General features: G+C 42.0%; 1 protein-coding gene across 6 annotated transcripts in view; it reads right to left on the reverse strand.

Moving 5' to 3' along the window:
- LOC129831149 (semaphorin-4A-like) overlaps window positions 1-26,064 on the reverse strand; it is a 48,018-nt gene extending 21,954 nt beyond the window's left edge. For 2 of the 6 annotated variants that reach the window (XM_055894230.1, XM_055894224.1), the window contains exons 1-2: window positions 24,875-25,205; window positions 10,162-10,408 (exon numbers count right to left, since the gene is read on the reverse strand). In XM_055894230.1, coding sequence (XP_055750205.1) covers window positions 10,162-10,258 — 97 coding nt within the window. In that variant the 5' untranslated portion in view covers window positions 10,259-10,408; window positions 24,875-25,205. Of the gene's footprint in view, window positions 1-10,161; window positions 10,409-14,764; window positions 15,862-24,874; window positions 25,206-25,936 lie in introns of those variants that run through there. The other 4 variants (XM_055894229.1, XM_055894226.1, XM_055894225.1 and 1 more) reach the window with 4 other exon arrangements.
- Between the last annotated feature and the right edge of the window lie 552 nt (window positions 26,065-26,616).

Here is a 26,616-nt window from a genome sequence, read left to right on the forward strand (position 1 = left end):
GTTTACTGTGAAATAGCATTGTATCTGATCAAACACAATTTTTCCCAGAAGTTTACTAAGGGTTGGTAACAGGCTGATTGGTCGGCTAGTTGAGCCAGTAAAGGGGGGCGTCACTATTCTTGGGGAGCGGAATGACTTTAGCTTCCCTCCAGGCCTAAGGGCACACCCTTTCTAGTAGGCTTAAATTGAAGACGTGGCAAATAGGAGTGGCAATATCATCTGCTATTATCCTCAGTAGTTTTCCATCCAGATTGTCAGACCCCGGTAGCTTGTCATTGTTGATAGACAACAATCATTTTGTCACCTCTTCCACACTGACTTTACGGAATTTAAAAGTACAATTCTTGTCTTTCATAATTTGGTCAGATATTATAGGGAAACAGAAGACACATACGTGTTCCTGAGAGTCTTATCGTTCAGTGAAGGGTCATAATATTTGTAGCTTAAACCTTCCAAAAGATAGAGCTACATTTTTTTGAAGAAAAAAATGCGCTGTTTAAAACCACCTCATCTAGTGGCAACCGGAGGTTACAGACGTAACCCCTGTTTAAAGAACCAACACTGCCATAGATCCTTAGATCCTTTCCCACCCCCTCATCCTCAAGCAATGACATTGATCCTCACCCCACCCCAACTCCACCCAGCAGCTGTAGGCTCAGGCTGGGCCAAGAGGTACTGTATTATGGAAGCACGCTACATCAGGTTTTACTCACGTGCTGTTCTTTTTTTCACGTGCAGTTTATCATTTTCACTTAAAGGAATATCCACTCAAACTATATTTTGGTATTTTTTCTTTAGTCCACTGTTGATGCAGTCACAAAATAGCAATCAAGTTAAGATTTAGGAATGTCAAAGCTATTTGTAACTTGCCACATCATCATTATAATTCGGTTTTTGAAAGTCCTATATCTTGAAAACTTGATTGCTGAGATTCACAACATTTTGGGACTGTATCAACTGTGGACTAATGGGAGAAAAAAAATATCAAAAGAAAGTTAGAGTGGATTATTCCTTTAAGCCAACTGTTTCAGTGGCCCGGTCTTTCTCATATGTTGTTTTTCTCTCACCCACATTTGCTCTCTTTGTCTCCTCTCACTTTTTCCCTCTCCCCCTGACATTTTCTTTCACATCCTCTCACAGAGCATTTCTCTCTCTCTCACACTCATTCACTCATTCATGTGTATTGCCACACGCATCATTACTGGGCACATCTCCCTCTCCCTGGGGTGTGCAAAACACACACTGGAAGATTCTCCCACAACCTCAAAGTTCCTCTACACACAAAAATACACACACAGGTCTTTCTCAGTCTGACTGGGCTGGGTATGAATGATGTCCGTTGGCTGATGTCCCCCACAAACATGCCACACTCACACACCCATGCATGGCCAGATGAATCACAGACTCCACACAGTTGCAGGAACGCGCTGAGACGTAAACTCTCTGCAGAGCATGACTTCACACAGATCAAGTCTCATGAGGCCCGAGGAATAAAGCAAACAGTCCTTGGCAACCGTTCAAGTGAAATGTTGTCCGCAACCCCGGCAAGCTTGGCAAGGGATTCACAGGGGTCCTGAGTAAGGCCGTGTGGAGGAGGCCTTGCCCAGACAAACAGTTGATTTTGCTGTTTCACGTGCCTTCAGACAGGTATTTTAACGCAACACAGCTGGAGTGGAAGATGTGGCAGGATATGAGCTAAAGAGATGAGTTTACATTTAAAGAGTCACACTGACTTCACTTGAAATAGTAACAAACATTCATATCTAGAAGTCCAAAACATCTGTGAGCTACAAACACTTCACATTGTAGAATTAGCCATGCGAGACATTTGACAGAGGGAGTGAATACTGCATTTCCCGACTACAGTGTTGCTCTATGGGTCATGGGTTGGTTACTCATGAATGAGCAACAGCTGGGCTACTGTGTGAGCAGTCACCCATTTAGAAAGAGAGTGGAGTGGGGGAGGGGCGGTTGTTGCGCAACACGGCAGATAAGACCTGTCATCCTGGGGATTAGGATGGATCCCGTCCCGTATCTGTCAGCACGCGTCATCATCCCTCCGCTATCTGGACACACATACAGACACACACCGGGGTTTAAGGCTCGTCTCAGTGATGAAATGAAGAGACCTCAGTGGAAACTAATCCTCAGAGGTTATTTTCTCTCACACACACTGAACACAATTGTGGATACAGGACTCATGTTTCTCCCTTTCTCTTGGCAATTTGATGCCATTTTGAATCGAAATAACTACCGTGATGGACAGCCATTTTTAATGAGATCAACACTTGTGTGATTCCTTGTGTCACACTCCCAATAAAACATCATTCACTAAAACTTGTGTATCTATAAAATGTGTGTGGGTGTGAGCGCACGCATGTGTACACAACTCGTGTTCCACGTTGCGTGACGGCTACTACATTAGTGGCTGGCTCCAGCCGACTGAGGCTCCACTGTCTGAGACCGAGTGGTTAAGTAAAGCCTGATGGAAATGGAGATGAGCGAGTTTGCAAACAGCAGAAATGTACTGCCCAAGGGCATTTCCTCAAGACCAACGAGACGAGGAACTCCAAAAATCCTCATGTCAACACAACAAAAATGAGTGAGTTCTGTAAAGTGATAGTCAGGTCTTCGCTGATGGCCAACTCAAACACTATTCTGTGGAATTGTAAACAGCACAGAGTAGGGTCACAAGGAGTTTAGCTTGTAAACGTGGTTGTCCATCTCAACCATGTATCTTGGCTCTCACACTACCAAAAATGTGTTTGTACTCATTTATCTAACAGAGAGTGAGCAGAAAACACATTTTTCACAAATTAGTTTCTGCACCTGCCCTGAACACCTGAGGTAAACATTTCTACACCATATTCTTAAAACGAGTCAATTCTCTTGCATTTGTAAAGGGCATCTTTTTAAAAAAATCTCAATTTAACTACAGCAGAGGTAGACCAGATATTGCTGTTAATAAGCTATGCCTGGCAAACTGGGAGAAAAGCATAAAATACTTATTATACTGATTTGACCACAGGTCTAACATACTGTAAGACAAACCGCTTTGTAAGTTAGGCGATTCCTGTACACAAACGCCAATAACGCAATGTTATTGTGAGAAAATAAGACTACAACTAGTGATACACCGATATGACATTTTTGGCCGATAACGATATCCGATATATTCCTTTACAAAAATTCCTGATATATTTTTTTTTTGCAGCCTTTAAAGCATTCTAGTACAGTTAAATAGTTGGAAACACACACCACCTGACCAAAAAGTTATATTGTAAGTATTTAAGTATCCCCATCACTTACTTGCTGTGCTGTTTCGTTGTTCATTTGTTCAGTCTCCACCAGGATTTCATCATACATGTCAAACAGTGAAGTTTCAGCTCTGTCTACCCGTGGCCTCTCTTCATCGGTGACCACTGTGTCCTTTTCCATCTTGTCCAGCTGTGTATGTAACATTTCACGTAAACCCTGTTTCTGGTCTGCATCGAAGTAGTGGTCCTTGTACCTAGCATCGCGCATGGTGGCAACACAGTAGAGGCTCAGAGAGAATGCCACCGAATCGCTTGTTCACATCCTCTAGTAGAGTACTTCTCCAAGTTAACCCGACGGTCTGTGTTGGCATTTTTGTTGAGGTGTTTCAATGTCATGACATCACGTCTGCTGCAGACGCAGTTGAGTCTATTTCTCAAGTTACTTTTTCGAATGGGATTTGGAGTGTTCATGTTTCAAACATGCTCTCAAATGCCATTGAAATGGCAGCAGTGATATAAGAACCAGGAAATTCTTGAGCATGCAATACGGTTTTCCTCAGTACAAAATCCTTGTTGACCCACTGTGCTGTCAGTAGTAGTTGCAGAGGGTTGGAAACTTTCCATGAGAAGTCAAGCCCTGGAATTTGGAGAATGTTGCTTAAATTCATCAAAACAGTCAGCTTATAACAGTGAACCTTTTTTGTGGGATACACATAAGGCAATTCTAGGTCTTGTGACATACTTTGGTTAAACTATCCCCAATTCAATAGAATTGCACCCCTCTGCATGCACAGTGCATTCTTCCATCACATGTGCAGCTGATTCTCAAGATCTTGCACACTAATGAGATGCTCTTGAGCCCACACTACTACACTGTCAGCCAAGGACTACATGCCTTCTGGTAAGTTTTGATTACAATTACGGAAAAATACGTGTGTATTTAACCTTTATTTAACTAGGCAAGTCAGTTAAGAACGAATGCTTATTTACAATGGTGGCCTACCGGGGAACAGTGGGTTAACTGCCTTGATCAGGGGCAGAATGACAGATATTTATCTTGTTGCTGGATCGAATCCCTGACCTGACCTTTCGGTTACTGGTCCAACGCTCTAACCACTAGGCTACCTGCCGCCCCACAATACTGGGTGGGGGTGAATATATTTTATATGACATGATTTTTTGTAAACTAGTAAATAGCAGCCCACAATAGTGTGTTTAAATCATTTCTAACTTGTTAACAATTTCTGCTAGTTAGTTTTTGCTAGCATGTGGGTTTTGGCTTGCTTGAGCCTGCTAACTGAGTGTTAATTCACCTTTTTCTAAACATGTTTCATTTAAAAACATATCTTACAAAAGGAGTTGTTTAATCTAACTGCTTAACTATTTATCTGAACATGGAATTGTATTATTATTATTATTTTATTTGATGTGTGGAGACATTTCACTGGAGCAAATATAGTGAATACTGTGCCAAATCATGTGTGAAGAATGCAACAAAGATGAAGAATCATCTGGCCAAGTGCATAAAGTTCCCTCAGCGCTCACAACAAGCAACCTCTGAGAAAAGTCCCTCTACTTCTTTTCGAGGTGAAAAGTGAAAATGATGAATCAGACACCTTATCAAGAGCAACAGCTCATGGTCCTCCTGGAATCAGAAGTTTTTTTGACCCAATGGAGGAACGTAGTCAGAGAAATGTTGATGAATGTCTTGCTCGAGCTGTGTATGTAACTGGTTCACCTCTGATGCTCACAGGCAATGTGTATTGGAAGAGATTTCTGAATGTTCTTAGCCCAGCATACACCCCTCCAACCAGACATGCTCTATCTAGTAATTTACTAAAAGGTCAAGCAAATCATAGAGAAAGCAGACTGTATTGCAATCATCTCTGATGGGTGGTCGAATGTCCGTGGGCAAGGAATAATTAACTACATCATCTCCACCCCTCAACCAGTATTCTACAAGAACACTGACACAAGGGACAACAGACACACCAGTCTCTACATTGGAGATGAGCTGAAGGCCAACAGAAGGTATTTGCACTGGTGACAGACAATGCTGCGAACATGAAGGCTGCTTGGTCTAAAGTGGAGGAGTCCTACCCTCACATCACACCCATTGGCTGTGCTGCTCATGCATTGAATCTGCTCCTGAAGGACATCATGGCACTAGAAATAATAGATACACTCTACAAGAGAGCCAAGGAAATGGTTAGGTATGTGAAGGGTCATCAAGTTATAGCAGCAATCTACCTCACCAAGCAAAGTGAGAAGAATAAGAGCACCACATTGAAGCTGCCCAGCAACACCCTTTGGGGTGGTGGTGTCATCATGTTTGAAAGGTTCCTGGAAGGGAAGGAGTCTCTCCAAGAAATGGCCAAATCAGTCTGCCGATATGGACAGCCCCATCAAGAGGATCCTCCTGGATGATGTATTTTGGGAGAGAGTGGTAAGCAGCCTGAAACTGCTGAAACCTATAGCAGTAGCCATTGCACGGATTGAGGGAGACAATGTCATCCTGTCTGATGTTCAGACTCTGCTTGCAGATGTAAGATAAGAAATCCATACTGCCCTGCCCACTTCACTGTTGCTCCAAGCAGAGGAAACTGCAGTTCTGAAATACATCAAAAAGCGTGAAGACTTCTGCCTGAAGCCCATACACACCCCAGCGTACATGTTGGACCCCAAGTATGCTGGCAAAATCATCCTGTCTGGTGCAGAGATCAACAAGGCCTATGGTGTCATCACTACCGTCTCGCCACCTTGGCCTGTATGAGGGCAAGGTTCTTGGCAGTCTGGCGAAGTACACTTCCAAGCAAGGGCTTTGGGATGGAGATGCAATATGGTAGTCGTGCCAACGTATCTCATCAGCCACCTGGTGGAAGGGACTTTGTGGATCTGAGGCTCTTTCCCCTGTTGCCTCCACCATCCTCCAAATCCCACCAACATTAGCTGCCTCAGAGCGCAACTGGTCCTTGTTTGGGAACACACACAACAAAGCATGCAACAGGCTGACCAATACAAGGGTTGAAAAATTGATGGCCATCTGGGCAAATTTGAGACTTTTTGAGCCTGACAACGAGCCATCCTCAAGGTTGGAAAGTGACAGTAAAGATGACGCTTCAGAGTCTGATGTTCAAGAGGTGGACATTGAGGAGGTCCAGGGAGAAGACATGGAAGATTGAGAGGAAGACAACCAAAGTTTTAGTTTCTAGACTATCATTTTACAGATGTATGTTGAAAACGTTTTTGGGAGATGCGATGGACATTCAATATTCCCTTTGTTGTTCAGTGAAATCATCCCATGTAAAGAGTCAACTCATTTAAAGTTCAATTCGTAAATACATTTTTTTAAATTATTATATTGGAAAGATTTAATCATTTGCAATTGTCTACTTGTGATAAGGTCAAATGTTTATGTTTGTCTCCATATGATATGGTAAATATATCCAATGCAAAACATTAATTTTCATATATTTCCATTAATTACCATATATTCCTGTTAATTCCCCAAAATGTGCAACCCTAGCTGTCAGACTCCTAATGCTCATGGGGCTGACATTGCTGGTCCAAATGTCAGTTGCGTTGGATGTGAGTTTCAACAATACTGTGCAACTCCGGTAGGGCAGCATCTGAAAAATAGCACCTGCTTGGTAGTGTGTACCAGTCCTCGAAGTGCAATGAATTCCATTATCTTGGCGTTAATGGATGTCGCCTTTGAGTTGTCTAGCTGAAATGTTGTTACTCTTTCAAATTCCTGCTCGACTTGTTGACTGCTCGATCCACACAGCAGACATTGTGGGCTACATTAGGAATGCTGTGTTACACGTGTAGAGCTGTATTTTTTGTGGTGTCATTACCTCATCTACCGATGTTATATAGGTATGCACGTCAGCTTTGACATCGGTTTTGCACATCAGAGTTAAACTAGACATCGGGCCGATGCCGATGTTGGCATTTTTAGCTAAAAACGTCCGATTCCGATATGCTTACAGACATATCGTGCATCCCTAACTACAACCAAACTAAAGCAGCAGGCAGGTCTTAAGGCATTAGACTGCCAGGCTCTCTTGGTCATCCCAGCCACAGGTAGCAGAGCTAATCACCTTTACGAGCTGCATTGGAGGAGGGGGACGTCACAGGTTTCTATTAAGTTCCCCAAACCCCTGCCTGCCGCCAACCCTCCTTAAGTGACATCTGAAAGGAGAAAAGACCCTGAAGCAGCTTTGTCTACATTCACCTCTCAGGAAATGATCAAAGATCAGCACCCCAGACCGTAATCCCAGGCCCTACACATTCAGCATTGGTGGAGATGCTGATCTTGTGTCCCTAGATGGAGGAAGTGTAGTCAACTCAAACTTAGCATTTGTGCTGTATCATTGAGTGTGGGAAAATGGGTCTTGAATGGGGTGTTGGCAATTGTCTATGAGAATGGGCATTTTTCCAGGAGTTCAAGTCAGGCTTCCAGCGAAAACTAAAAGCTTACCCTTTTCACACTACTGAGCTGAGCTTAGCTATACTGCAACGGCCTGTTGCTGGAACCAAGCTGAAAAAGGACAATGTGAAAAGATGTGTCCAAGCCAGCAAAGAACGGTTTGGGTCGGTACAATACTGTGAAAAGGGTATGAGTGACCCCTACTTGTACTATTCCTGTGCAACACATACAAACCACACACACGCAACCTTATCTGATACTGTGCCCAAACAACGGAGCTATTCATTCCAGGCCACAAAGAAAACAAAAGGCTTCACCTACAGCAAATCTATCAGCTTTCACATTCCTTTTTCTCCTCAATCAGGTCATCTTCGCTTCCTTGTCTTGTAGTCGGACCCCATTTGGGCTTCCGTTTGTGTTATACAGCAGGTCCTCTTAATGTGAACTTAGGGCCCTATAAACGCAAATAGAATCACAGAGTCGTAGGAAAGCAACTAAATGTATTGAACCTATTAGATTTATTCATTGTAAATCATAAGACATGAACAAAATGCATCAGTGACTAGTATTTTCCTTCAACTTTCTGAAACACCACAGGAATGCCTGCGTGTGCGTGCGTACGTCTACACTGTTTAGCGGTTAGCTATAATGCTAATGATAACCTTCAAGCAGATATGGAAAGGCTTTCCCAAAAACCTTCTCAATTAAACGTTAGGTTACTTTGTAGTTACGATTGTTTGCATCAATCCAGTGGCCATTTGTTTTGCAAACTCTGCAATCACATGAGCGCTACAGAAACATTGCTAACCAAACGGCCTCTTTCTGGTGTGCACTTGCATTAAAGGGTAACTACACCCAAAAATCATTTATTTTTATTTTTCTACCAGACCTCAAAAGTAGGTTCAAGCATTGTTTTGGTTCAAGCATTGTTGTGGATTCAAAAAACAACTAAATTGGATGTTCCCTTAAAACACGTGATTTTCAGAGCGAAAAACAAACGTTTTACAGAAACCTTTAAAAACATAACGAAGAAAAAGAATTTGTGGGTTTTTTTTTTTTTTTTTAGGGGCCTATGAACATTATAGGACTTGAAACAGTTTTCCAAATTGTGCCAGTGTCCATATCTTGTCCAGTAATATTTGCAAGCCAAGGGCCTGTTCGATTCCCTTCATGACACTGCAGACTATTTCCTTGTTTTACTGAGTAGTTCTCGGCAACTCAATATTTAGCGTCGCACAACACTTCCGATGTTAAGTATAAATCCATTAGGGCCTCGGTCACAACAGACAACACAGCTTTTAAATGAACCACAATCCATACTCTAGAAAGATAAAAGGTAAATATTTGTGTGTGATACCGTGCATCACGAGATATTTGATCAGAAATTGAGGCATTTTCAGTACAAACTAAGGCAGGAACAGTATTGTTATACAAACAAATGGCCAACAGTGGATGCTATTTACTTTATGTTACAACTTCCAATACTCAAAACTGGAGAAAAACAAACTGAAACAGTTTAAAAACCATATCACAAAAAAAAATATTTTTACCCAGCCCCTTAACGATAGTAATGAATACAAGCTTTGAAGACGATGCAACCAAACAGTTCAACCATTGTGATGTCATCAGCTGGCTGCCTCGTTAACCATAATGCTTGTCCCATTAGTAGCTCGTTAGTTGGGACAAAACCCGTGAGCTTTTCTTAAGATGGCAGAGAGCCGTGCTTTGTACGAAAGACAACAGAGCATCGGTTCAGCTCAACTTTCATTCCCCTCTCCAGAATATCCACAAATGATGTATGGCAACAGACCTGTAATAGTCTCACGTGGGACAACTTTGGACCTAGCAATACAATGTGCACAAACACAGCACCACCATACACAGACGACAAAGATTTTGATTCAATTCTTGATAATGGACTGAACTAACACAACTTAAAGCTGAAACTCCCTCATCAAGAGAAATGATTTGCCTCGCTCATCAGTCACGGTTGCATTTCCACTCTGTTAGGGCTGTGGCACTTCTGACCTGTTGAACCTCCATCTTGTCATGTCAGGGATGCAGTTAATACCAGAGCTCTAATAGTGACCACCATAACAGATATCAATACTTCCCCAGCCATTCCAAGTCCTTACCATTTTCATTTCACGACACAAGTACGGGAGCACTGTTAAATTGGACGTGTAAATGTCTGAGGACTGGGTGGGTGTCTTCAGCCCAAGCAGGGCATGACAGACAAGCATTTACACCAAGAGTGTCTTTCTGATCTGTTCTTAAGTCAAAAAACACAAATCCATAACTAGACAGTCACTGGAGCGTATCACAGCTGCAAAGTACTTTGCTTTAAGCGACTGTCACTTCATTTCAAGACAGTGAGACTAAATGAAAGCATTGAAATGTATCACTCAATTTCAAAGTTCATATTCACAAATCGAGGAGTTAACAAGATCATAAAAATGTGTTTCGACTTACCCATCGGAAAGGAGACCCGGGGGGTAAGCCTTGCCACACACACAGCCATAACCCATAGAATGACCACGATGATAGAGAGTAGGCCTTGGTGTTCCATGATGACCCAAAGAGCAAAATCAGGGCTAGGGAGCTAGCGTCAGGCGAAAAGTGGCTGGTGCTTGTCTGAGATATCAAACACTGGGTCTGTGGGGGCAGCACCGATGCAAAAGCCACTTCCTCTGGTCTCTGGAGGCAGCCGTCATCGCATCTGAGGGAGAGAGAAAGAGATGGAGAGAGAAAAATACAGAGATATGGAGGGAGGGTCAGAGAGAAGAGCAGTACTCCCTTAGCACGGTGGAGATGTGGGTGGACAGAGCCTGCATGCAAGGGAATGACTAATTTCTCACGAGAAGGGGGGGGAGGAGGAGAGGCCACTTCCTCTGACAGAGTTTCCCCAGACTCGGTCCTCGAGACCCAAAGAGGTGCACATTTTGATATACAGTGGGGCGAACAAGTATTTGATACACTGCCGATTTTGCAGGTTTTCCTACTTACAAAGCATGTAGAGGTCTGTCATTTTTATCATAGGTACATTTCAACTGTGAGATACGGAATCTAAAACAAAAATCCAGAAAATCACATTGTATGATTTTTAAGTAATGAATTTGCATTTTATTGCATGACATAAGTATTTGATACATCAGAAAAACAGAACTTAATATTTGGTATAGAAACCTTACAATTACAGAGATCATATGATCATATGTTTCTTGCAGTTCTTGACCAGGTTTGCACACACTGCAGCAGGGATTTTGGCCCACTCCTCCATACAGACCCACTCCTTTGGCCCACTCCTTCTCCAGATCCTTCAGGTTTTGGGGCTGTCGCTGGGCAATACGGACTTTCAGCTCCCTCTAAAGAGTTTCTATTGGGTTCAGGTCTGGAGACTGGCTAGGCCACTCCAGGACCTTGAGATGCTTCTTACGGAGCCACTCCTTAGTTGCCCTGGCTGTGTGTTTCGGGTCGTTGTCATGCTGGAAGACCCAGCCACGACCCATCTTCAATGCTCTTACTGAGGGAAGGAGGTTGGTGGCCAAGATCTCGCGATACATGGCCCCATCCATTCTCCCCTCAATACGGTGCAGTCGTCCTGTCAACCTTTGCAGAAAAGCATCCCCAAAGAATGATGTTTCCACCTCCATGCTTCACGGTTGGGATGGTGTTCTTGGGGTTGTACTCATCCTTCTTCTTCCTCCAAACACGGCGAGTGGAGTTTAGACCAAAAAGCTCTATTTTTATCTCATCAGACCACATGACCTTCTCCCATTCCTCCTCTGGATCATCCAGATGGTCATTGGCAAACTTTAGACGGGCCTGGACATGCACTGGCTTGAGCAGGGGGACCTTGCGTGCGCTGCAGGATTTTATTCCATGACGGCGTAGTGTGTTACTAATGGTTTTCTTTGAGACTGTGGTCCCAGCTCTCTTCAAGTCATTGACCAGGTCCTGCCGTGTAGTTCTGGGCTGATCCCTCACCTTCCGCATGATCATTGATGCCCCACGAGGTGAGATCTTGCATGGAGCCCCAGACCGAGGGTGATTGACCGTCATCTTGAACTTCTTCCATTTTCTAATAATTGCGCCAACAGTTGTTGCCTTCTCACCAAGCTGCTTGCCTATTGTGCTGTAGCCCATCCCAGCCTTGTGCAGGTCTACAATTGTATCCCTGATGTCCTTACACAGCTCTCTGGTCTTGGCCATTGTGGAGAGGTTGGAGTCTGTTTAAAGAAAAACTAACAGGTCTGTGAGAGCCGGAACTCTTACTGGTTGGTAGGTGATCAAATACTTATGTCATGCAATAAAATACAAATTAATTACTTAAAAATCATACAATGTGATTTTCTGGATTTTTGTTTTAGATTCCGTCTCTCACAGTTGAAGTGTACCTATGATAAAAAATTACAGACCTCTACATGCTTTGTAAGTAGGAAAACCTGCAGTGTGTCAAATACTTGTTCTCCCCACTGTATGTCCTATCACCACACAGCTGATTCAAATAACCCACTAATCATCAAGCTTTGATCATTTGAAATCAGCTGTGTAGTGTTATGGCAAAAGCCAAAATGTGGCCCCACTGGGGTCCAGAGGACCGAGTTTGGGAAACGATGCTCTACACTATGAAGCAAAACCACTAGCATGTTTGAGCATTATAGATCATAACAAGGCACCATCAACCTGAGGGTTCTTTAGTTCTGTCATGTGACAGAGTTAAAATGATCTAATAAGTTCAGAAAAACATATCCAAAATCAGTCGTCCCCAGTCTGCATTAAGAGGAATAAATTACTTCAGACTAGTACAGGCTCTTTAGGGGAAAACATTACTAGAAACCTCATGGAATTTCCTAAATTAAATTAAATGATTCATATGGTATAAAATTCTGTCATTTCGGTTATAACTAGAGAAATACCTGACAAACTGATTTTGGACTTAAATGGAATTTCAAAGTGATAGTTGACATACCGAACATCACGGGGGTTCAGTGACGAATACAGATAAGACCTACTCTACACTAGGTTGAAATGACTGCTGCTCACAACAATATGATATTTTTAAAAGAAAATGATATAGGGAAATGCATTACCAATATGTTCATTGATATCTACTGTGCAAGGTAATTAGGGCCATGTAAAATCTATTTAGATTTGTCTAATTCCGTTTTTCCCCAAAACGACTTTTTCTTGGTTTAGTTTTTCCAGGTTAAAGATTGTTCCTGTTTATTCAGGTGTTTGCTCTTAAAAGTATTTCATGTTTTCAAGTGATCGGCGTTCAAGCAGGTAGAAATCCGGAAGGTGTGACGTAGCACCGTGATGAAGTTTATAGGAATACAACTTAAAGATTGAAAAAATGTCTATCGTACATGTCAGATTTCAATACTGGCTGATGTCATAAGTAGGGAGGATGTCTTATCTCGAAGGAGCCATTGATCATATTTTTGCAATATTCCTACCCAGAGAAATGTGTAATTTAAAAGGAGGGTCTAGGACATTTTTCCTATTTGTCCAGCTCTTTAGTCCAGGGTGCATTGCATGGTGCCGTTGCCAGAGATATTATAGAAAGGAGCTAGAAATCCAATGAATGAAGGAACGTATAACGTCCCACCCAGCATAAGTTCACGTTGTCATGCTGCGTCACGCGGTTGCTAAGCTAATCATCACGCAATACCTTCACACAGTCGGTGCATATGTCGAGAAACGTGCCTATTTTTGTTGCGTGTACGTAATGTCACGATTAGGTTTGCACATTTTGGGACACATTCAGAGGTGGAAACTTTCCGTGGGAATTAACGGGAATATGCTAATTAATATTAATACCATTTAAATGTAGTTGATTTTTTGCATTGGATATTTTTACCATATCATATGGAGACCGAAACCTTTTACCTTATCATAAGTAGACATAATTGCAAATGATAAAATCCTTCCAAAAGAAACAAAAAAATAATAATTTAGTTACAAACTGAAATTTAATTAAATGAGTTGACTCTTCACATGGGATGATTTCACTGAACAACAAAAGGGAATATTGAATGATCCCCAATGATCCATCGCAACGTTTCAATTCTCAAAAGTATATCTGCCCTTGCGAATGTTGACTCTACTCTGCGGCACAACGATCAGATTGAACATGGTGAGATTGTAGAGTCCTCAATTGATCGCTAAAATCACCTAAATGTGAAGTGCACTAACTAGCTACGTTACATGCTGATATTGTCTTTGATATTATTGTGTAGCTACGTTTGCAAGCTAGCGACTCAGATTTACAATGATTTTCCATGTTGCTACCAACCTTATTATAACGTCAAAATAAAGTAATAAAATCCCCAAAAATATTGTTCTCAGAAGGTTGAAGGCAAATGCAGAAGGTTGAAGGCAAATGCAATTTATGCAATATGTTCACGTCTTATGATATTCTTGGTCAAAATCATTTTAGAATATATGTACTACTAAATTCTATACATTTTCGAATATTGTTGAATTCCGTTTTAATGTCTGGATTCCGTGATTCCGTCCGCGTTCTCGACATCCAGGATTTTATAGGGCCCTACTTAAGTACGCTCTACATGGCGAGGAGCCCCCATAACGCCATAGACGGTGCCAACTCGGTGTTGGGTCAATAGGCCAATCAAGAACAGAGTCCACCCCTGTCAGAGTGACATAACAGGATTACCCAGATGCTGGAGGCATGAGGATTAGCACAGATATGTCAGCCTTTACCTGTGGCAATGAGGACAGGTTGAAGTCTCAGGCTGTCTAGACAGAAGCACCTCGCCAACAGATCTCATCATTAATCTGAGTAATCGTTCCAAGTCAATCTACGGGAACTATAAATATACCTGCCATTCATCTGTCTTGCCACAACCCTTTTGGAGAATATTATCTAACTCAAATAAGTCTAATGTAAAATATACAATATTTTCACAACATCTACTACAACAGCCATTTGTCCAAAATGTGAACAAGCATAGCCTAATTAGCCTACTCTTGGAACATACACATTCCACAGCAGGTATGTCCTTGGTTAGTTTGTCTTTTCTTATTTCACCTTTATATAAAGTACATTCACCTATGTCAGGGTGACCCATCTTCTGGGGGTTTCAGAGTTTCCTTCTGTAGAATGAAAACATCCATTTCAGGAGCTCTTAATCTCCCTATTCCAGCAAAACAAAAAAACACATCTCAAACATTCATTCACCCTGGGGTTAAAAGTTCAGAGAGCAGAGCCTGTTTGAGATCTCCTTGGTGGTCAGTCTTTGCCTCTCCAAGCTTCTCCAATTGTCTCCACCCTGGTTTATCTCGCAGTGTCAACCTCTCTTTCTCCCTTTCAGTTTCTCTCTCCCTCACCCTGTTTCTACCTTTCTGGGCAGTGTTGTGAAGGATGCTGGTAACTTGTAGGGCGAGATGTACTCAGGCGATGCTGCATTCCTGCAGGGCACTAATAGAAAACAGAGCGTTGTCTGGGGGATCTTACAATTATTAGGGACCAGCTTTTGCAGAACCGGTTTTTCAGGCTCGGTAGACCAGGTTACATCACTGGAAAATCTGGCTGGTTTTTCCATCACCTAGATTGAGCCTGTAAACTGGGTCAGTGGTTCCCAACAGTTTTCATTTACTGTACCACCAACTGAATTTGACTCTGCCTGGAGTACCCACTATTGTGCATTTTACCAGTAAGTTTAATGAGTCTTCTCAAGTACCCCCTGTGGCTAGACCACATACCCCCAGGGGTCCTAGTACCCCTGGTTGGGAACCACTGATCTGGGATATGCACAGATTGATGACATTGAGCGTTAACTTAATGTACATGCATTGAGTTATTATACTTGGGTGATAAAGTATAAAAAAACTCATTGGAATCATTAAGACTACTAGTCCATGAACATCAGAATAAGAAGGATTAGGGACACCAGCATGTCCATGTGACACCTCCAGCGAGACAAACATGTGACGAGATGAGCCCTGCTGTCACGATAACCCACATAGCTCAAAGATCTCTGGGTCGTTCCTAGTGTTGTCACCAATGTTCCCTCTAAGCTGCGTGTGTGTGTGTGCGCTAGCCCCGAGACTTCCATGCAGCTCCCCGGACTGCCACAGAGAAATATACGCCCACAGAGAGATTGAACTTCACCCAACTTTCTAGAGCAGTGGTCACCAACCGGTCGATCTCCAAGCCATTCCTATTCGATTGGGGGGACAGGGGGGGGCTGTTGGCAGTAGGTGCACCCATTCAGCTGCACTGCACGCTGGGTCGGCAAACGGTTGCCATTTTGAACCATTTCATGTGTCTGAAGGTACAAACTCTGCCTTCACGGCGGGCCCAAAGAGGAAATCAAGAGCACTATAGGCCTACCGCTGGCCAATCGAATGGCTCAGAATACAGTGTCTGCAGCAACGTAGCAGGCATAAAAGAAAGCTACAGAAAAGTTGATACTGTGAGAATTCAAAATGTTTAAAACCAGGACAAGAGAAAACTGTCAACACATATGGCAAAGAGATGCTGTTATTAAGAGTGAGTTCATGTTTAAACTTCTTACTCCGCACTGTCAACACCCATTTCCACTCAGCGCTACGACAAGCAGTGCAGCAGTAATGAATAAGTAGGAAAGTGCATCTATAGGCTTGCATTGTTATTATTAGCGGCTTGGGTCTTCTTTAATATATTAGAGGAATATTTCACTTTCTCTGTCTGGTCACAGGAGTAACAACATGAATTTGTGCATGATGCGGTGTGACTCGAGTTTCACTAGCAGCTGGAGGACTGTGTACCTTTTTGGTCAGTGTCAGTAGAGTAAAGGGAGAGTGGAGGGATGTTGAGAGGCGGACCCTCAGTCTGCTGCTTTCTCCCTCTGCTGAGACTGACCAACAGATGCAGGCACCATCAGCCCAGTAAAATAAAAAGCAAATGATTTTAAAAAGTATGAATGAGCAATGCCCTAAACAATACTTTGGCATGGCAAGTTAAGCAAAACAAAAATCTGATCGTAGATAAATATCGGCTTGCATTTTGACTCAGAAGAGGTTGGTGACCACTGTTCTAGAGATTTCCCTGTTAACACCATCAACGTTTCCTTTTACTGTGGCAAATGTGATAGAATCAACGCAATAATAGCCACTTCAATGCAAAATACCAAAACAAACTATTCAAAGAGATTTTTTTGTAGGCAGAACGCATCGGAGTAGGATTCTATTGACACGCACTACTCAGCCCTTACTCTACACATACCGGTGCGGCATAAACAGTCATGGCTGCAATAGGCCTATATGCAACTGTAAACTCGGTGGTTCGAGCCCTGAATGCTGATTGGCTGACAGCCGTGGTATATCAGACCGTAAACCACAGGTATGACAAAACATTTATTTTTACTGCTCTAATTACATTGGTAACCAGTTTATAATAGCAATAAGGAACCTTGGGGGTTTGTGGTATATGGCCAATATACCACATCTACGGGCTGTAATCCAGGCTCTCCGCATTGCGTTGTGCATAAGAACATCCCTTAGCCGTGGTATATTAGCCATATACATTACCCCCTCATGCCTTATTGCTTAAATAGACCATTGCCATATGGATCTGTGCCATTTACTTTGAACTGGAATGTGTTTACAGCATGAACGGTCATGAGTAGATGCGCTTGTTTTGAGAACAACGCGAGAGCTGCATGTAGCCACGTGTGCACACTGTTTATATCCTTTGCTCATTAGTGAGTTATTAGCCCAGTTATAGATCATTTGTAGTCAGCAATAGGGGAGTGATTGCTTCCTACAAGGGCACAAAACGAGTACATTTCTAGACATCTTTGAAAAGCGAGTCATGTGAAGAGTATTCTTTTGGTCTTAAAGGTGCAGTGTTGCATTTTGAGACAGGCTTGAATACGCTAAGTCGCCAATAGGCAAGAGGATACAGATTCTCTGTAATAAATGGTATGCCAGTGGCTATCAAAAGGTGAGCATTTACCCACTGAAGTCGGTTACGAGGTAATCTTCTCCTATGCATTCCGGACATGCATTGGTTGTCTAACTCACTAATGGCCTGGTACTCAAAGATCTATTGTCCTTCTAACCACTGACATCAAGTCTGAAAAAAAAAACAGAAATAAAATAATGATTGTGCCGTTCGTTATACAATACATAGCTTACAGCAAATTACGCACAGCAGAAAATCGTGTAAAATTGTTTTTATATAAGATGTCTTTAATTGTTCTAGCCTATATTCCAAAATTAAACAAATTCTAGTCTATTTGAACGTGGAAGGTATTACGAATACTGGATGGACTGGTTACCTTGTGGTACACTCCAAAGTTTTTATCAATGAGTCTGGGAGAGAACCTATGGGCCTAGGCGATGCTGTCGGTTCATTGATTGTGCAGGGCGGCTTACAGAGTTAGCCTACAATAGTGAATTTGTATTGATATTTAATAGCCTAGTAATATGACCTGTTAATATTTTCATAATTAATAGGGTGACACATTAGGATACCTTTAGCTACAGAATCTCTCACTACCGTCCGTATGGAATATCACCTGTCGTGCAGCGAGAGGCTGCATGCTACTCAAACAGAAGTTGATGCATGGAGTGGAATAACCGGAGTAGCCTACCCAAAAGAAAAGGGGGATAGCGGCCTCAAGCGCATAGGTGGATGACATCTTTTTTTCCTCTGACCCTGCTTATTTGATAATGGGTCATTCTAAATCGAGATAAAATTGGAATAGTCTGAAGGATGGAAATATGATCGCTTGAGAGAATAGTGTGTAAGGCAAGGAACAGAGCGCTTTCTCTGCGACTTTCTCAAATAATCAGTAGTCTATAATCCAGGCTTGCTGTAGTCGCACCGTGCAGCCCAGATACAGTGCCTTCAGAAAGTATTCACACCCCTTGACTTGTTCCACATTTTGGTACGTAACAGCCTTATTCTAAAATAGATTAAATTGTTTTGTTTCTACATCAATCTACACACAATAACTCATAATGACAAAGCAAAAAACAGGTTTTTAGAAATGTTTGCTAATAAAATGTTTTTAAAAAACTGAAATTTTACATTTACATAAATATTCAGACCTGCTGTGCGTAACCCTTTACTCAGTACTTTGTTGAAGGACCTTTGGCAGCGATTACAGCATCGATTCTTCTTAGGTATGACGCTACAAGTTTGGCACACCTGTATTTGGGGAGTTTCTCCCATTATTCTCTACAGATCCTCTCAAGCTCTGTTAGGTTGGCTGGGGAGTTTTGCTGCACAGCTAATTCCAGGTCTTTCCAGAAATGTTCGATCAGATTCAAGTCCGGGCTCTGGCTGGGCCACTCAAGGACATTCAGAGACTTGTCCCGATGCCACTTCTGCGTTGTCTTGGCTGTGCGTTTAGGGTCGTTGTCCTGTTGGAAGTTGAACCTTCGCCTTATTACGGATCTCTCTGTACTTTGCTCTTTTCATCTATCCCTCTATCCTGACTAGTCTCCCAGTCCCTGCTGCTGACAAATATCCCCATAGCATGATGCTGCCACCACCATGCTTCACTGTAGGGATGGTGCCAGGTTTCCTCCAGATGTGATGCTTGTCATTCAGGCCGAAGAGTTAGTTTCATCAGATCAGAGAATCTTGTTTCTCATGGTCTGAGAGTCTTTAGGTGCCTTTTGGCAAACTCCAAGCGGGCTGTCATGTGCCTTTTACTGAGGAGTGGCTTCCGTCCGGCCACTCTACCATAAAGGCCTGATTGGTGGAGTGTTGCAGAGATGGGAGAACCTTCCAGAAGGACAACCATCTCCAAAGTGGAACGCTGGAGCTCTGTCAGAGTGACCATCAGGTTCTTGGTTACCTCCGTCACCAAAGCCCTTCTCCCCCAATTGCTCTGTTTGGCCAGGCAGCCAGCTCCGGGAAGAGTTCTGGTGGTTCAAAACTTCTTCCATTTAAGAATGATGGAGGCCACTGTGTTCTTGGGAAGCTTCAATACTGCAGACATGTTCTGGTACCCTTCCCCAGATCGCTGCCTCGACACAATGCTGTCTCAGAGCTCTACGGACAATTCCCTTGACCTCATGGCTTGGTTTTTGCTCTGACATGCACTGTCAACAGTAGGAGCTTATATTGACAGGTGCGTGCCTTTTCAAATCCTGTCCAATCAATTGAATATACCACAGGTGGACTCCACCTGGACTCCAATCAAGTTGTAAAAACATCAAGGATAATGAATGGAAACAGGATGCACCTGAGCTAAATTTCGAATCTCATAGGTCTGTTATTTGATATAAATATTTTTATTTGCAAAGAATTCTAAAAAACAGTTTTCGCTTTGTCATTATGGGTTATTGTGTGTAGATTGCTGAGGATTCCCCCCCCTCATTTAATCAATTTTAGAATATGGCTGTAATGTAACAAAATGTGGAAAAAGTTAAGGAGTCTGAATACTTTCCGAAGGCACTGTATGTTTTGATTTCTAAGACATTCTAACATGCTGACCACACCACTCACATACATGTTATTCAATTATTGAATCCACACTGCTCGCGAGCGTCTGTGTGGCCAAGCGCTAAAATAGAACTCGGTTCTATTTGTGTCATTTGATGCGCTGTAAGTCCTGCCTCTTCCATCTCCTCGTTGGGTTTCAGGAGCATATTACCCACGTGCCATCTCGTCATTAGTTTTGAGAAATATACCCACGTGGGTGATTGAAAGATGAACTGAGGTCCACACTCCAGCCCAGTTGGTTGTGGTAATGCACCTTAAAAAGGATCGGACCCTTTCTTCAATTTTCGCCTAAAATGACATACCAAATCTAACTGCCTGTAGCTCAGGACCTGAAGCAAGAATATGCATATTCTTGATACCATTTTAAAGGAAACGCTTTGACATTTGTGGAAAAGTGAAAGGAATGTAGGAGAATAACATATTAGATCTGGTAAAAGATAATACAAAAAAAATTATAAATGTTTATTTTTAAATCATCATCTTTGAAATGCAAGAGAAAGGCTAACATATGACTTAGGAATCTAGGTGAAATGTAGATTTTGGCCACTAGATCGCAGTAGTGTACGTGCAAAGTTTTAGACTGATCCATTGAACCACTGCATTTTTGTTCAAAATGTTGCATCACGACTGCCCAAATGTTCATAATTGGTTTATTCATACATTTAAGTTCATAACTGTGCACTCTCCTCAAACAATAGCATGGTGTTCTTTCACTGTAATAGCTACAGTAAATTGTACAGTGCAGTTAGCTTAAATTCTTGTTAATCTTCCTGCCCATATTAGATATGTCTATGTCCTGGGAAATGTTCTTGTTACTTACAACCTCATGCTAATTACATTAGCCTACATTAGCTCAACCGTCACGCAGGGGGAAACACCGATCCTGTAGAGGTTAAAGTTAAACCGCCATATAAAGTCCAAAGGAGGAGAAGAAGCCTGGAGAGATCACTAGAAACGAACTTGGTTTAACGGTACCCTTTTAATCTGTGGATTAATTGTCCTAGAGGACCTTGTGCATTTCAGGTAAAATAACAACCCAATGTTTATATCCCAGGACAAATTAGCTAGCAACAGCAAGCTAGCTAGCTATTGCCATAAATGTGTAATACTTTTCGACCTGTCCCCAAATTAATATAGATGGTTCTGAGTTATCTTTGATATTTCAACCTGCGTGTCCCGAGTGCGTCCGGGGTGGATTGACAAAAATCTACGTGCGGTCTGGTCAGCATGTAAGGTTTGTATCATTAACAACTAGAGTTATTTGGCAACTTTAAATCTAGCATAGCCTATAGAACCTGTTTCAAATAATCCCTTTTACACTCAACCTAGCATTCATATGCGCACTCGCATATGTGAAAAATATCCTTTCAATTTTATTCAGCTAAGTTCAATTATATTCTTCTTACTATAAATTCATATAAAATAATGACACATCTTGTCTGCTAAATGAACAAGCCTGTTGCATGTGGCATAGCCAGATAACATACAATAAATAGGCCAACCCATATTCTGTTAATCTGAAATACATTTTCTTCATATCATGTTTCTTTAGACCGGCCTAAAACAAACAATGGATTTACTATGGTATATATATTCAATTAATTTATTATACTTTTTAAAATGCAGATGTTCCAAAGGCACGCAGCAGCGGCTTGTACGCAGCTTGTATGTGTGGAGGTCTGGACTTGCTAAACATGTTTATGTTCATTAACTGTCAATTACCCGTGAGACAGGCAGTCTTTCGCATGACAAAATGTCATGACCTCTATAGCCCTAGGTAGGGGTAACCCCAGCTGCAAAGAAATAGAAGACGAGAAAGAAAGAGAAGACTTGTCTGTGTGTGTGTGTGTGTGTGTGTGTGTGTGTGTGTGTGTGTGTTTATATATATATGGCATTGAGAGAGTGGACAGAGAGAGCACGTGGAAAGCGAGAGGAAAGTCTCCTGGAATGGCTCAGGGAAGGCTTTGATCCCCTAGGCCCCTGTGGGGTTGCCATGACCACAGCAGATCTGACCAGCCCAGAGCATAGAAAGGTGAGGAGGAAGAACTCTACAAACCGTTCATGTCCGGAAGTAATTTAGCCATTGGCGCTCTGTAGAGTTGCTATTTCTTGACTTGTCGTGTCAATTAACTTGTAACTTGACATTCCTTAATTACTCATTATACTAACAAAGTCAGATTTAAAGTGGAATTGACAGCTTTTTAGCAACATGAAATCAGATTTTAATACGTTCATATACACCCACATTCTGGGGCTCCCGAGTGGCGCAGCGGTCTAAGGCACTGCATCACAGTGCTTGAGGTGTCACTACAGAACAACCTGGTTCGAATCCAGGCTGTATCACAACCGGACGTGATTGGGAGTCCCATAGGGCAGCGCACAATTGGCCCAGCGTTGTTCGGGTTTGGCAGGGGTAGGCTGTCATTGTAAATAAGAATTTGTTCTTAACTGACGTGCCTAGTTAAATAAAAATAACATATGGCCATTTTCATACTCTACTTCAATCCCAAACATTCACATACTCTACTTCAATCCCAAACATTCATATAAGTAATTTGTGAAAATTCTATAGCAATATAGAGAGTTATAAAGCGACTGTGCGTTTGGACAATTAATAGACACTGCACTAAATAAACCAGAATAAAAACATCCGTCTTGTCCGGGACCGAACTCTACACAGCAATAGCCAATCAGAGCTACATTAGGCCTATATGAAAATAAGCCATTTTCCACACAGGCCTGCCATCATTCACTTTAAACTGGGCTGCGTGTTTACAGGCAGCAGTAACAGCGTGACTTTACACCATTAAAAAGCATTCGCCAAAAGCCACAAAATACACCTGAATGGATTTCTGCAAATATGCAAATTCCACAGGAGTCCTCTTAGATTTGGGAACTTTACAGTCTTGTTGATCAAACAATGAGGTAGGCTCTCTCTGGCTCAGTTGCCCATGCACATCAACAACCAGATCAACTAATGTTAGCAAGAGTGAGATAGTGAGATGTTCACTAACAGGGATGTAAACAAATTTCTGCACAAAACTTGAGAAATTTGCTTTTTGTGTGTATGGAACATTTCTGGGATCTTTTATTTCTGCTCATGAAACATAGGACCAACACTTTACATGTTGCATTTATAGCTAACATTAGGCTCTGTGTTTTTAGCTTGCTAAATAAATGAATACATAAATAGATAAGCTATCCTATTAGCCACATTATGACTGACTTGTTATCATTGCCTATGCTAGTATGATTATATTGACATTCCCAGCCTTCGTTACATTCAACCATTTTTGTCCAAAGTATTAAAACTGAGAAAGTGCATCTCAATAGGCTTGAGGCAGCAAACAATGTACCAGACCAGCTGTGATTTACAACCTGATAGCATTATGTCAGTTCCACTTTAATCAACAAATATTATAGTCATTTAAAAAAAGGTTAATGATACAAGACTGTACATAGCTGACAGACTGCCTGGTGACAGGTGTGTGAATGAAGCATACAAAGCCTCTCTTAAAAATAGACAAACCAGCAGATACCTGCACTTCTGCCCACCACACCCCTTTCTCTGCTATCAAACATTACTCATTGACTCATGATACAAAGATCTGAGGGAAAATCCCCCAATAATGAACAATAGTGTCAGATGAAAGGACTGGACAACGACTACCGCCAGGTTATAAAGCATCAGCAAGCATGTCCCGAGGATGAAGCAGAGTTCATGCAAGATAATTGTGCTGTGCAAGCTTTGGTTTAAAGAGCTGTGGAATTCCTCCTCAAAGGCCAGAAGCAATTGTTTGTGCCCCTTTGATGCACACTTCAACTATCTATCCAATTTTCCACCTCATTAGGTAAGAGCAAGAAGACCCTCCCTCTCCATAAAGACAATAGTCAGTCAATTATGACTTCCTTGCCTTTATATTTGCAGCCCAGCCTGGCTTTCCCTTGGCATTAGGTCGGTCATAGAATAACAAAAAGGGCATTCAAATCACTTTGTTACGCAGATATAGCCTATTCATGGGTATTCTGTATCGCTATGCAGCAGTGGAATCAGGGGGGGTAGACTCACGTTTGAGACCGAGTGTAGACAATCGTGACACGTTTCGCCATGTTATGAGTTTGGTTGGAAACGTTGCCGGGAAAACAGACAGGGCAAAGGTTTATGTGCCAGTGAATATAGCTGATATTTTCACTGCTGATATTACTCAACACCCACAAACGTCGAATTCCTGAGGGAACGCTGGGAGCAAGTTGCATAACGTTACAATAACAACCAAGTACATGAACATGGAAAACAGTCAATACATGCCACAGACAGAGGGAAGCACGTGTTTTCCCATATTCATCCCAGAATTGTTGCGTTCTCTACGTATATAGCGCGCAAAAGTCATTCAGAATCATTTGCAAAATACAAGCGTGCATTATCACACATGTGCATCGGTTTTGTTCCGGTTTTTTGTTCTTCAAAGCAAATTACAGAAACATGTGCAGGCTGCCATGAGTATGCTGGCTATAACATGGGCTGTTTGCAATCAAAACACTCACTGAAAAAAGAGTGAGCTAGCAAACGTTAGCAGGCTAACGACATTCTCGTTGTGCTGGTTGAAATGTGCTAATTTCAAGTGCATAAGTAGCTATATAGCCTATATTTAACGTGTTGTGCAAACGAATTGAACAAAAGCCGCTAAAATACCCTACTCGACACAGCGTTCTTACCCACATCTCAAAGTGCAGAGGATTGTGTACCTTCACCGAGTGTTGGTGCTTATATTTCCCTCCCGTTGATCTAACCAGAGCGCCCTTGCGTTCAGGTAGACGGTCTGATTGTTGTAGAAGCCTACCTACGCCACTAAGGTAGCAAGCTCTCTTCTCGCTACGAACGAAATAAATCGTGCCCACAAGAGGAAACCTCTGACCGTAAACATTTGCTCATGGCGCTCCCAGATGAAAAACGCCTGTCTGCCTGGCCTGCTTTCTCCCATACAATTGTATTGCCCCTGTTCAGCGAAGTAAACACACACCGTTGATCAACAGATTGCTGTTAGTAGACTGATCTCTAGTGATCAACAGGCGCCATCTACAGGAAGAAAACCGATAAGACAACCAACATGTATTTTATCCTCTGCTGCTTTTAACACAATATTGTAGGCTATACGAACAAATCCACCATGTCGCTTGAGGTCACATCATTACATTTTCCCTTCATTACAATTCATGTAAACACATTTTCTTCAATGCCATTGTCAACTTAAAGCCCAATCTGGCTTTTACTGGCATCAACCACTACTAACTCAACTTCAGCAGAGCATTCTGGCAGACATATTACTTGACTATCCGTTTTTGGAAACAAAACAATGGCGATTATAAATAGGTCTACTGTAGGATATATTTGAATAGGTAGGCCTAGCCAAATTGAATTGATCAAAACCTTAAACTAAGATGGCCACTTGATATCTACAAAATGACAGAAAAGCATCTCATAGCCTAAGCTTTTAATTACAAATCAAACCATTGGGTAGGCTATTCACACATACCTTGCAGGCGAAACCATCTCACAGGTGATACCTGGATGAGTGTAGCCAATAACGTGCAAATAAATTACCTGGGATAAAGTAACATATTGTTAAGCCATTCATTAGCTTGATATGCTGGACCAGCTTGCTGGGTATAAAACAAAACTTAACCTACACAGCACAGGATGCATAAACCCCCTGCAACCCTGCGCCTCAGAGCTCATGACAGGTGCAGACATGTACTGTAGATAAAGAATCAGTTTACCTGGTCATGACTTGATCTTGCTCCCTCCACAGAATTTATTTTCAGTCAATCTCTCGCTGGTCAATTCTCTGGTGAAAATGATAGGAAGCCCTTTACTCAGCCTTCTTTTCGGGACGGTTTACAGAAGGTCATTAAGGAAAGGACAAGAGAAACGCTTATTATAACAGACCATCATTTTCTTCTCATGTAATCTAAACCAATTTGCCACCGCAGCCGCTATCTTGGATAGTCAGATGGGCGTTACATGCCTATACCGGCGGCAATTTTGAACTAGGCAGTTTAACAACTGCTAAAACATATCAACGCTGAGAAAACCTCCAATGAAGAATTTCTCAATGGATAATCGTGAGGACGAAACGGTTAGGGTAATAGGGGGTAACTAGCCCACACTAAGAACACTGTCTAATTGCTGACACAAAAAAAGCAATGTTTGGAGAAAAATTGGTATGTGGATAAAGGTCATGTAAACAAATGGCTACAGTATTTTAGTTATTTCATGAAATGTTGTTTTTAGAAAAGGGGCGGTTTAAAGAAAAATAGCCCCACACCTTTTTTTCTTTAGTAAGTAATCCTTAAAAGCTAAGTCTAGTTGTCTTATTTTATTATTTAAATAAAATATGGGGGGGAAATGGTGTTGCACATGTCACCATTAATATCCGGACTATGAGGAGATTTGATGT

The sequence above is a fragment of the Salvelinus fontinalis genome, chromosome 32, assembly GCF_029448725.1.
Source record: "Salvelinus fontinalis isolate EN_2023a chromosome 32, ASM2944872v1, whole genome shotgun sequence".
NCBI classification, from domain to species: Eukaryota; Metazoa; Chordata; class Actinopteri; order Salmoniformes; family Salmonidae; genus Salvelinus; species Salvelinus fontinalis.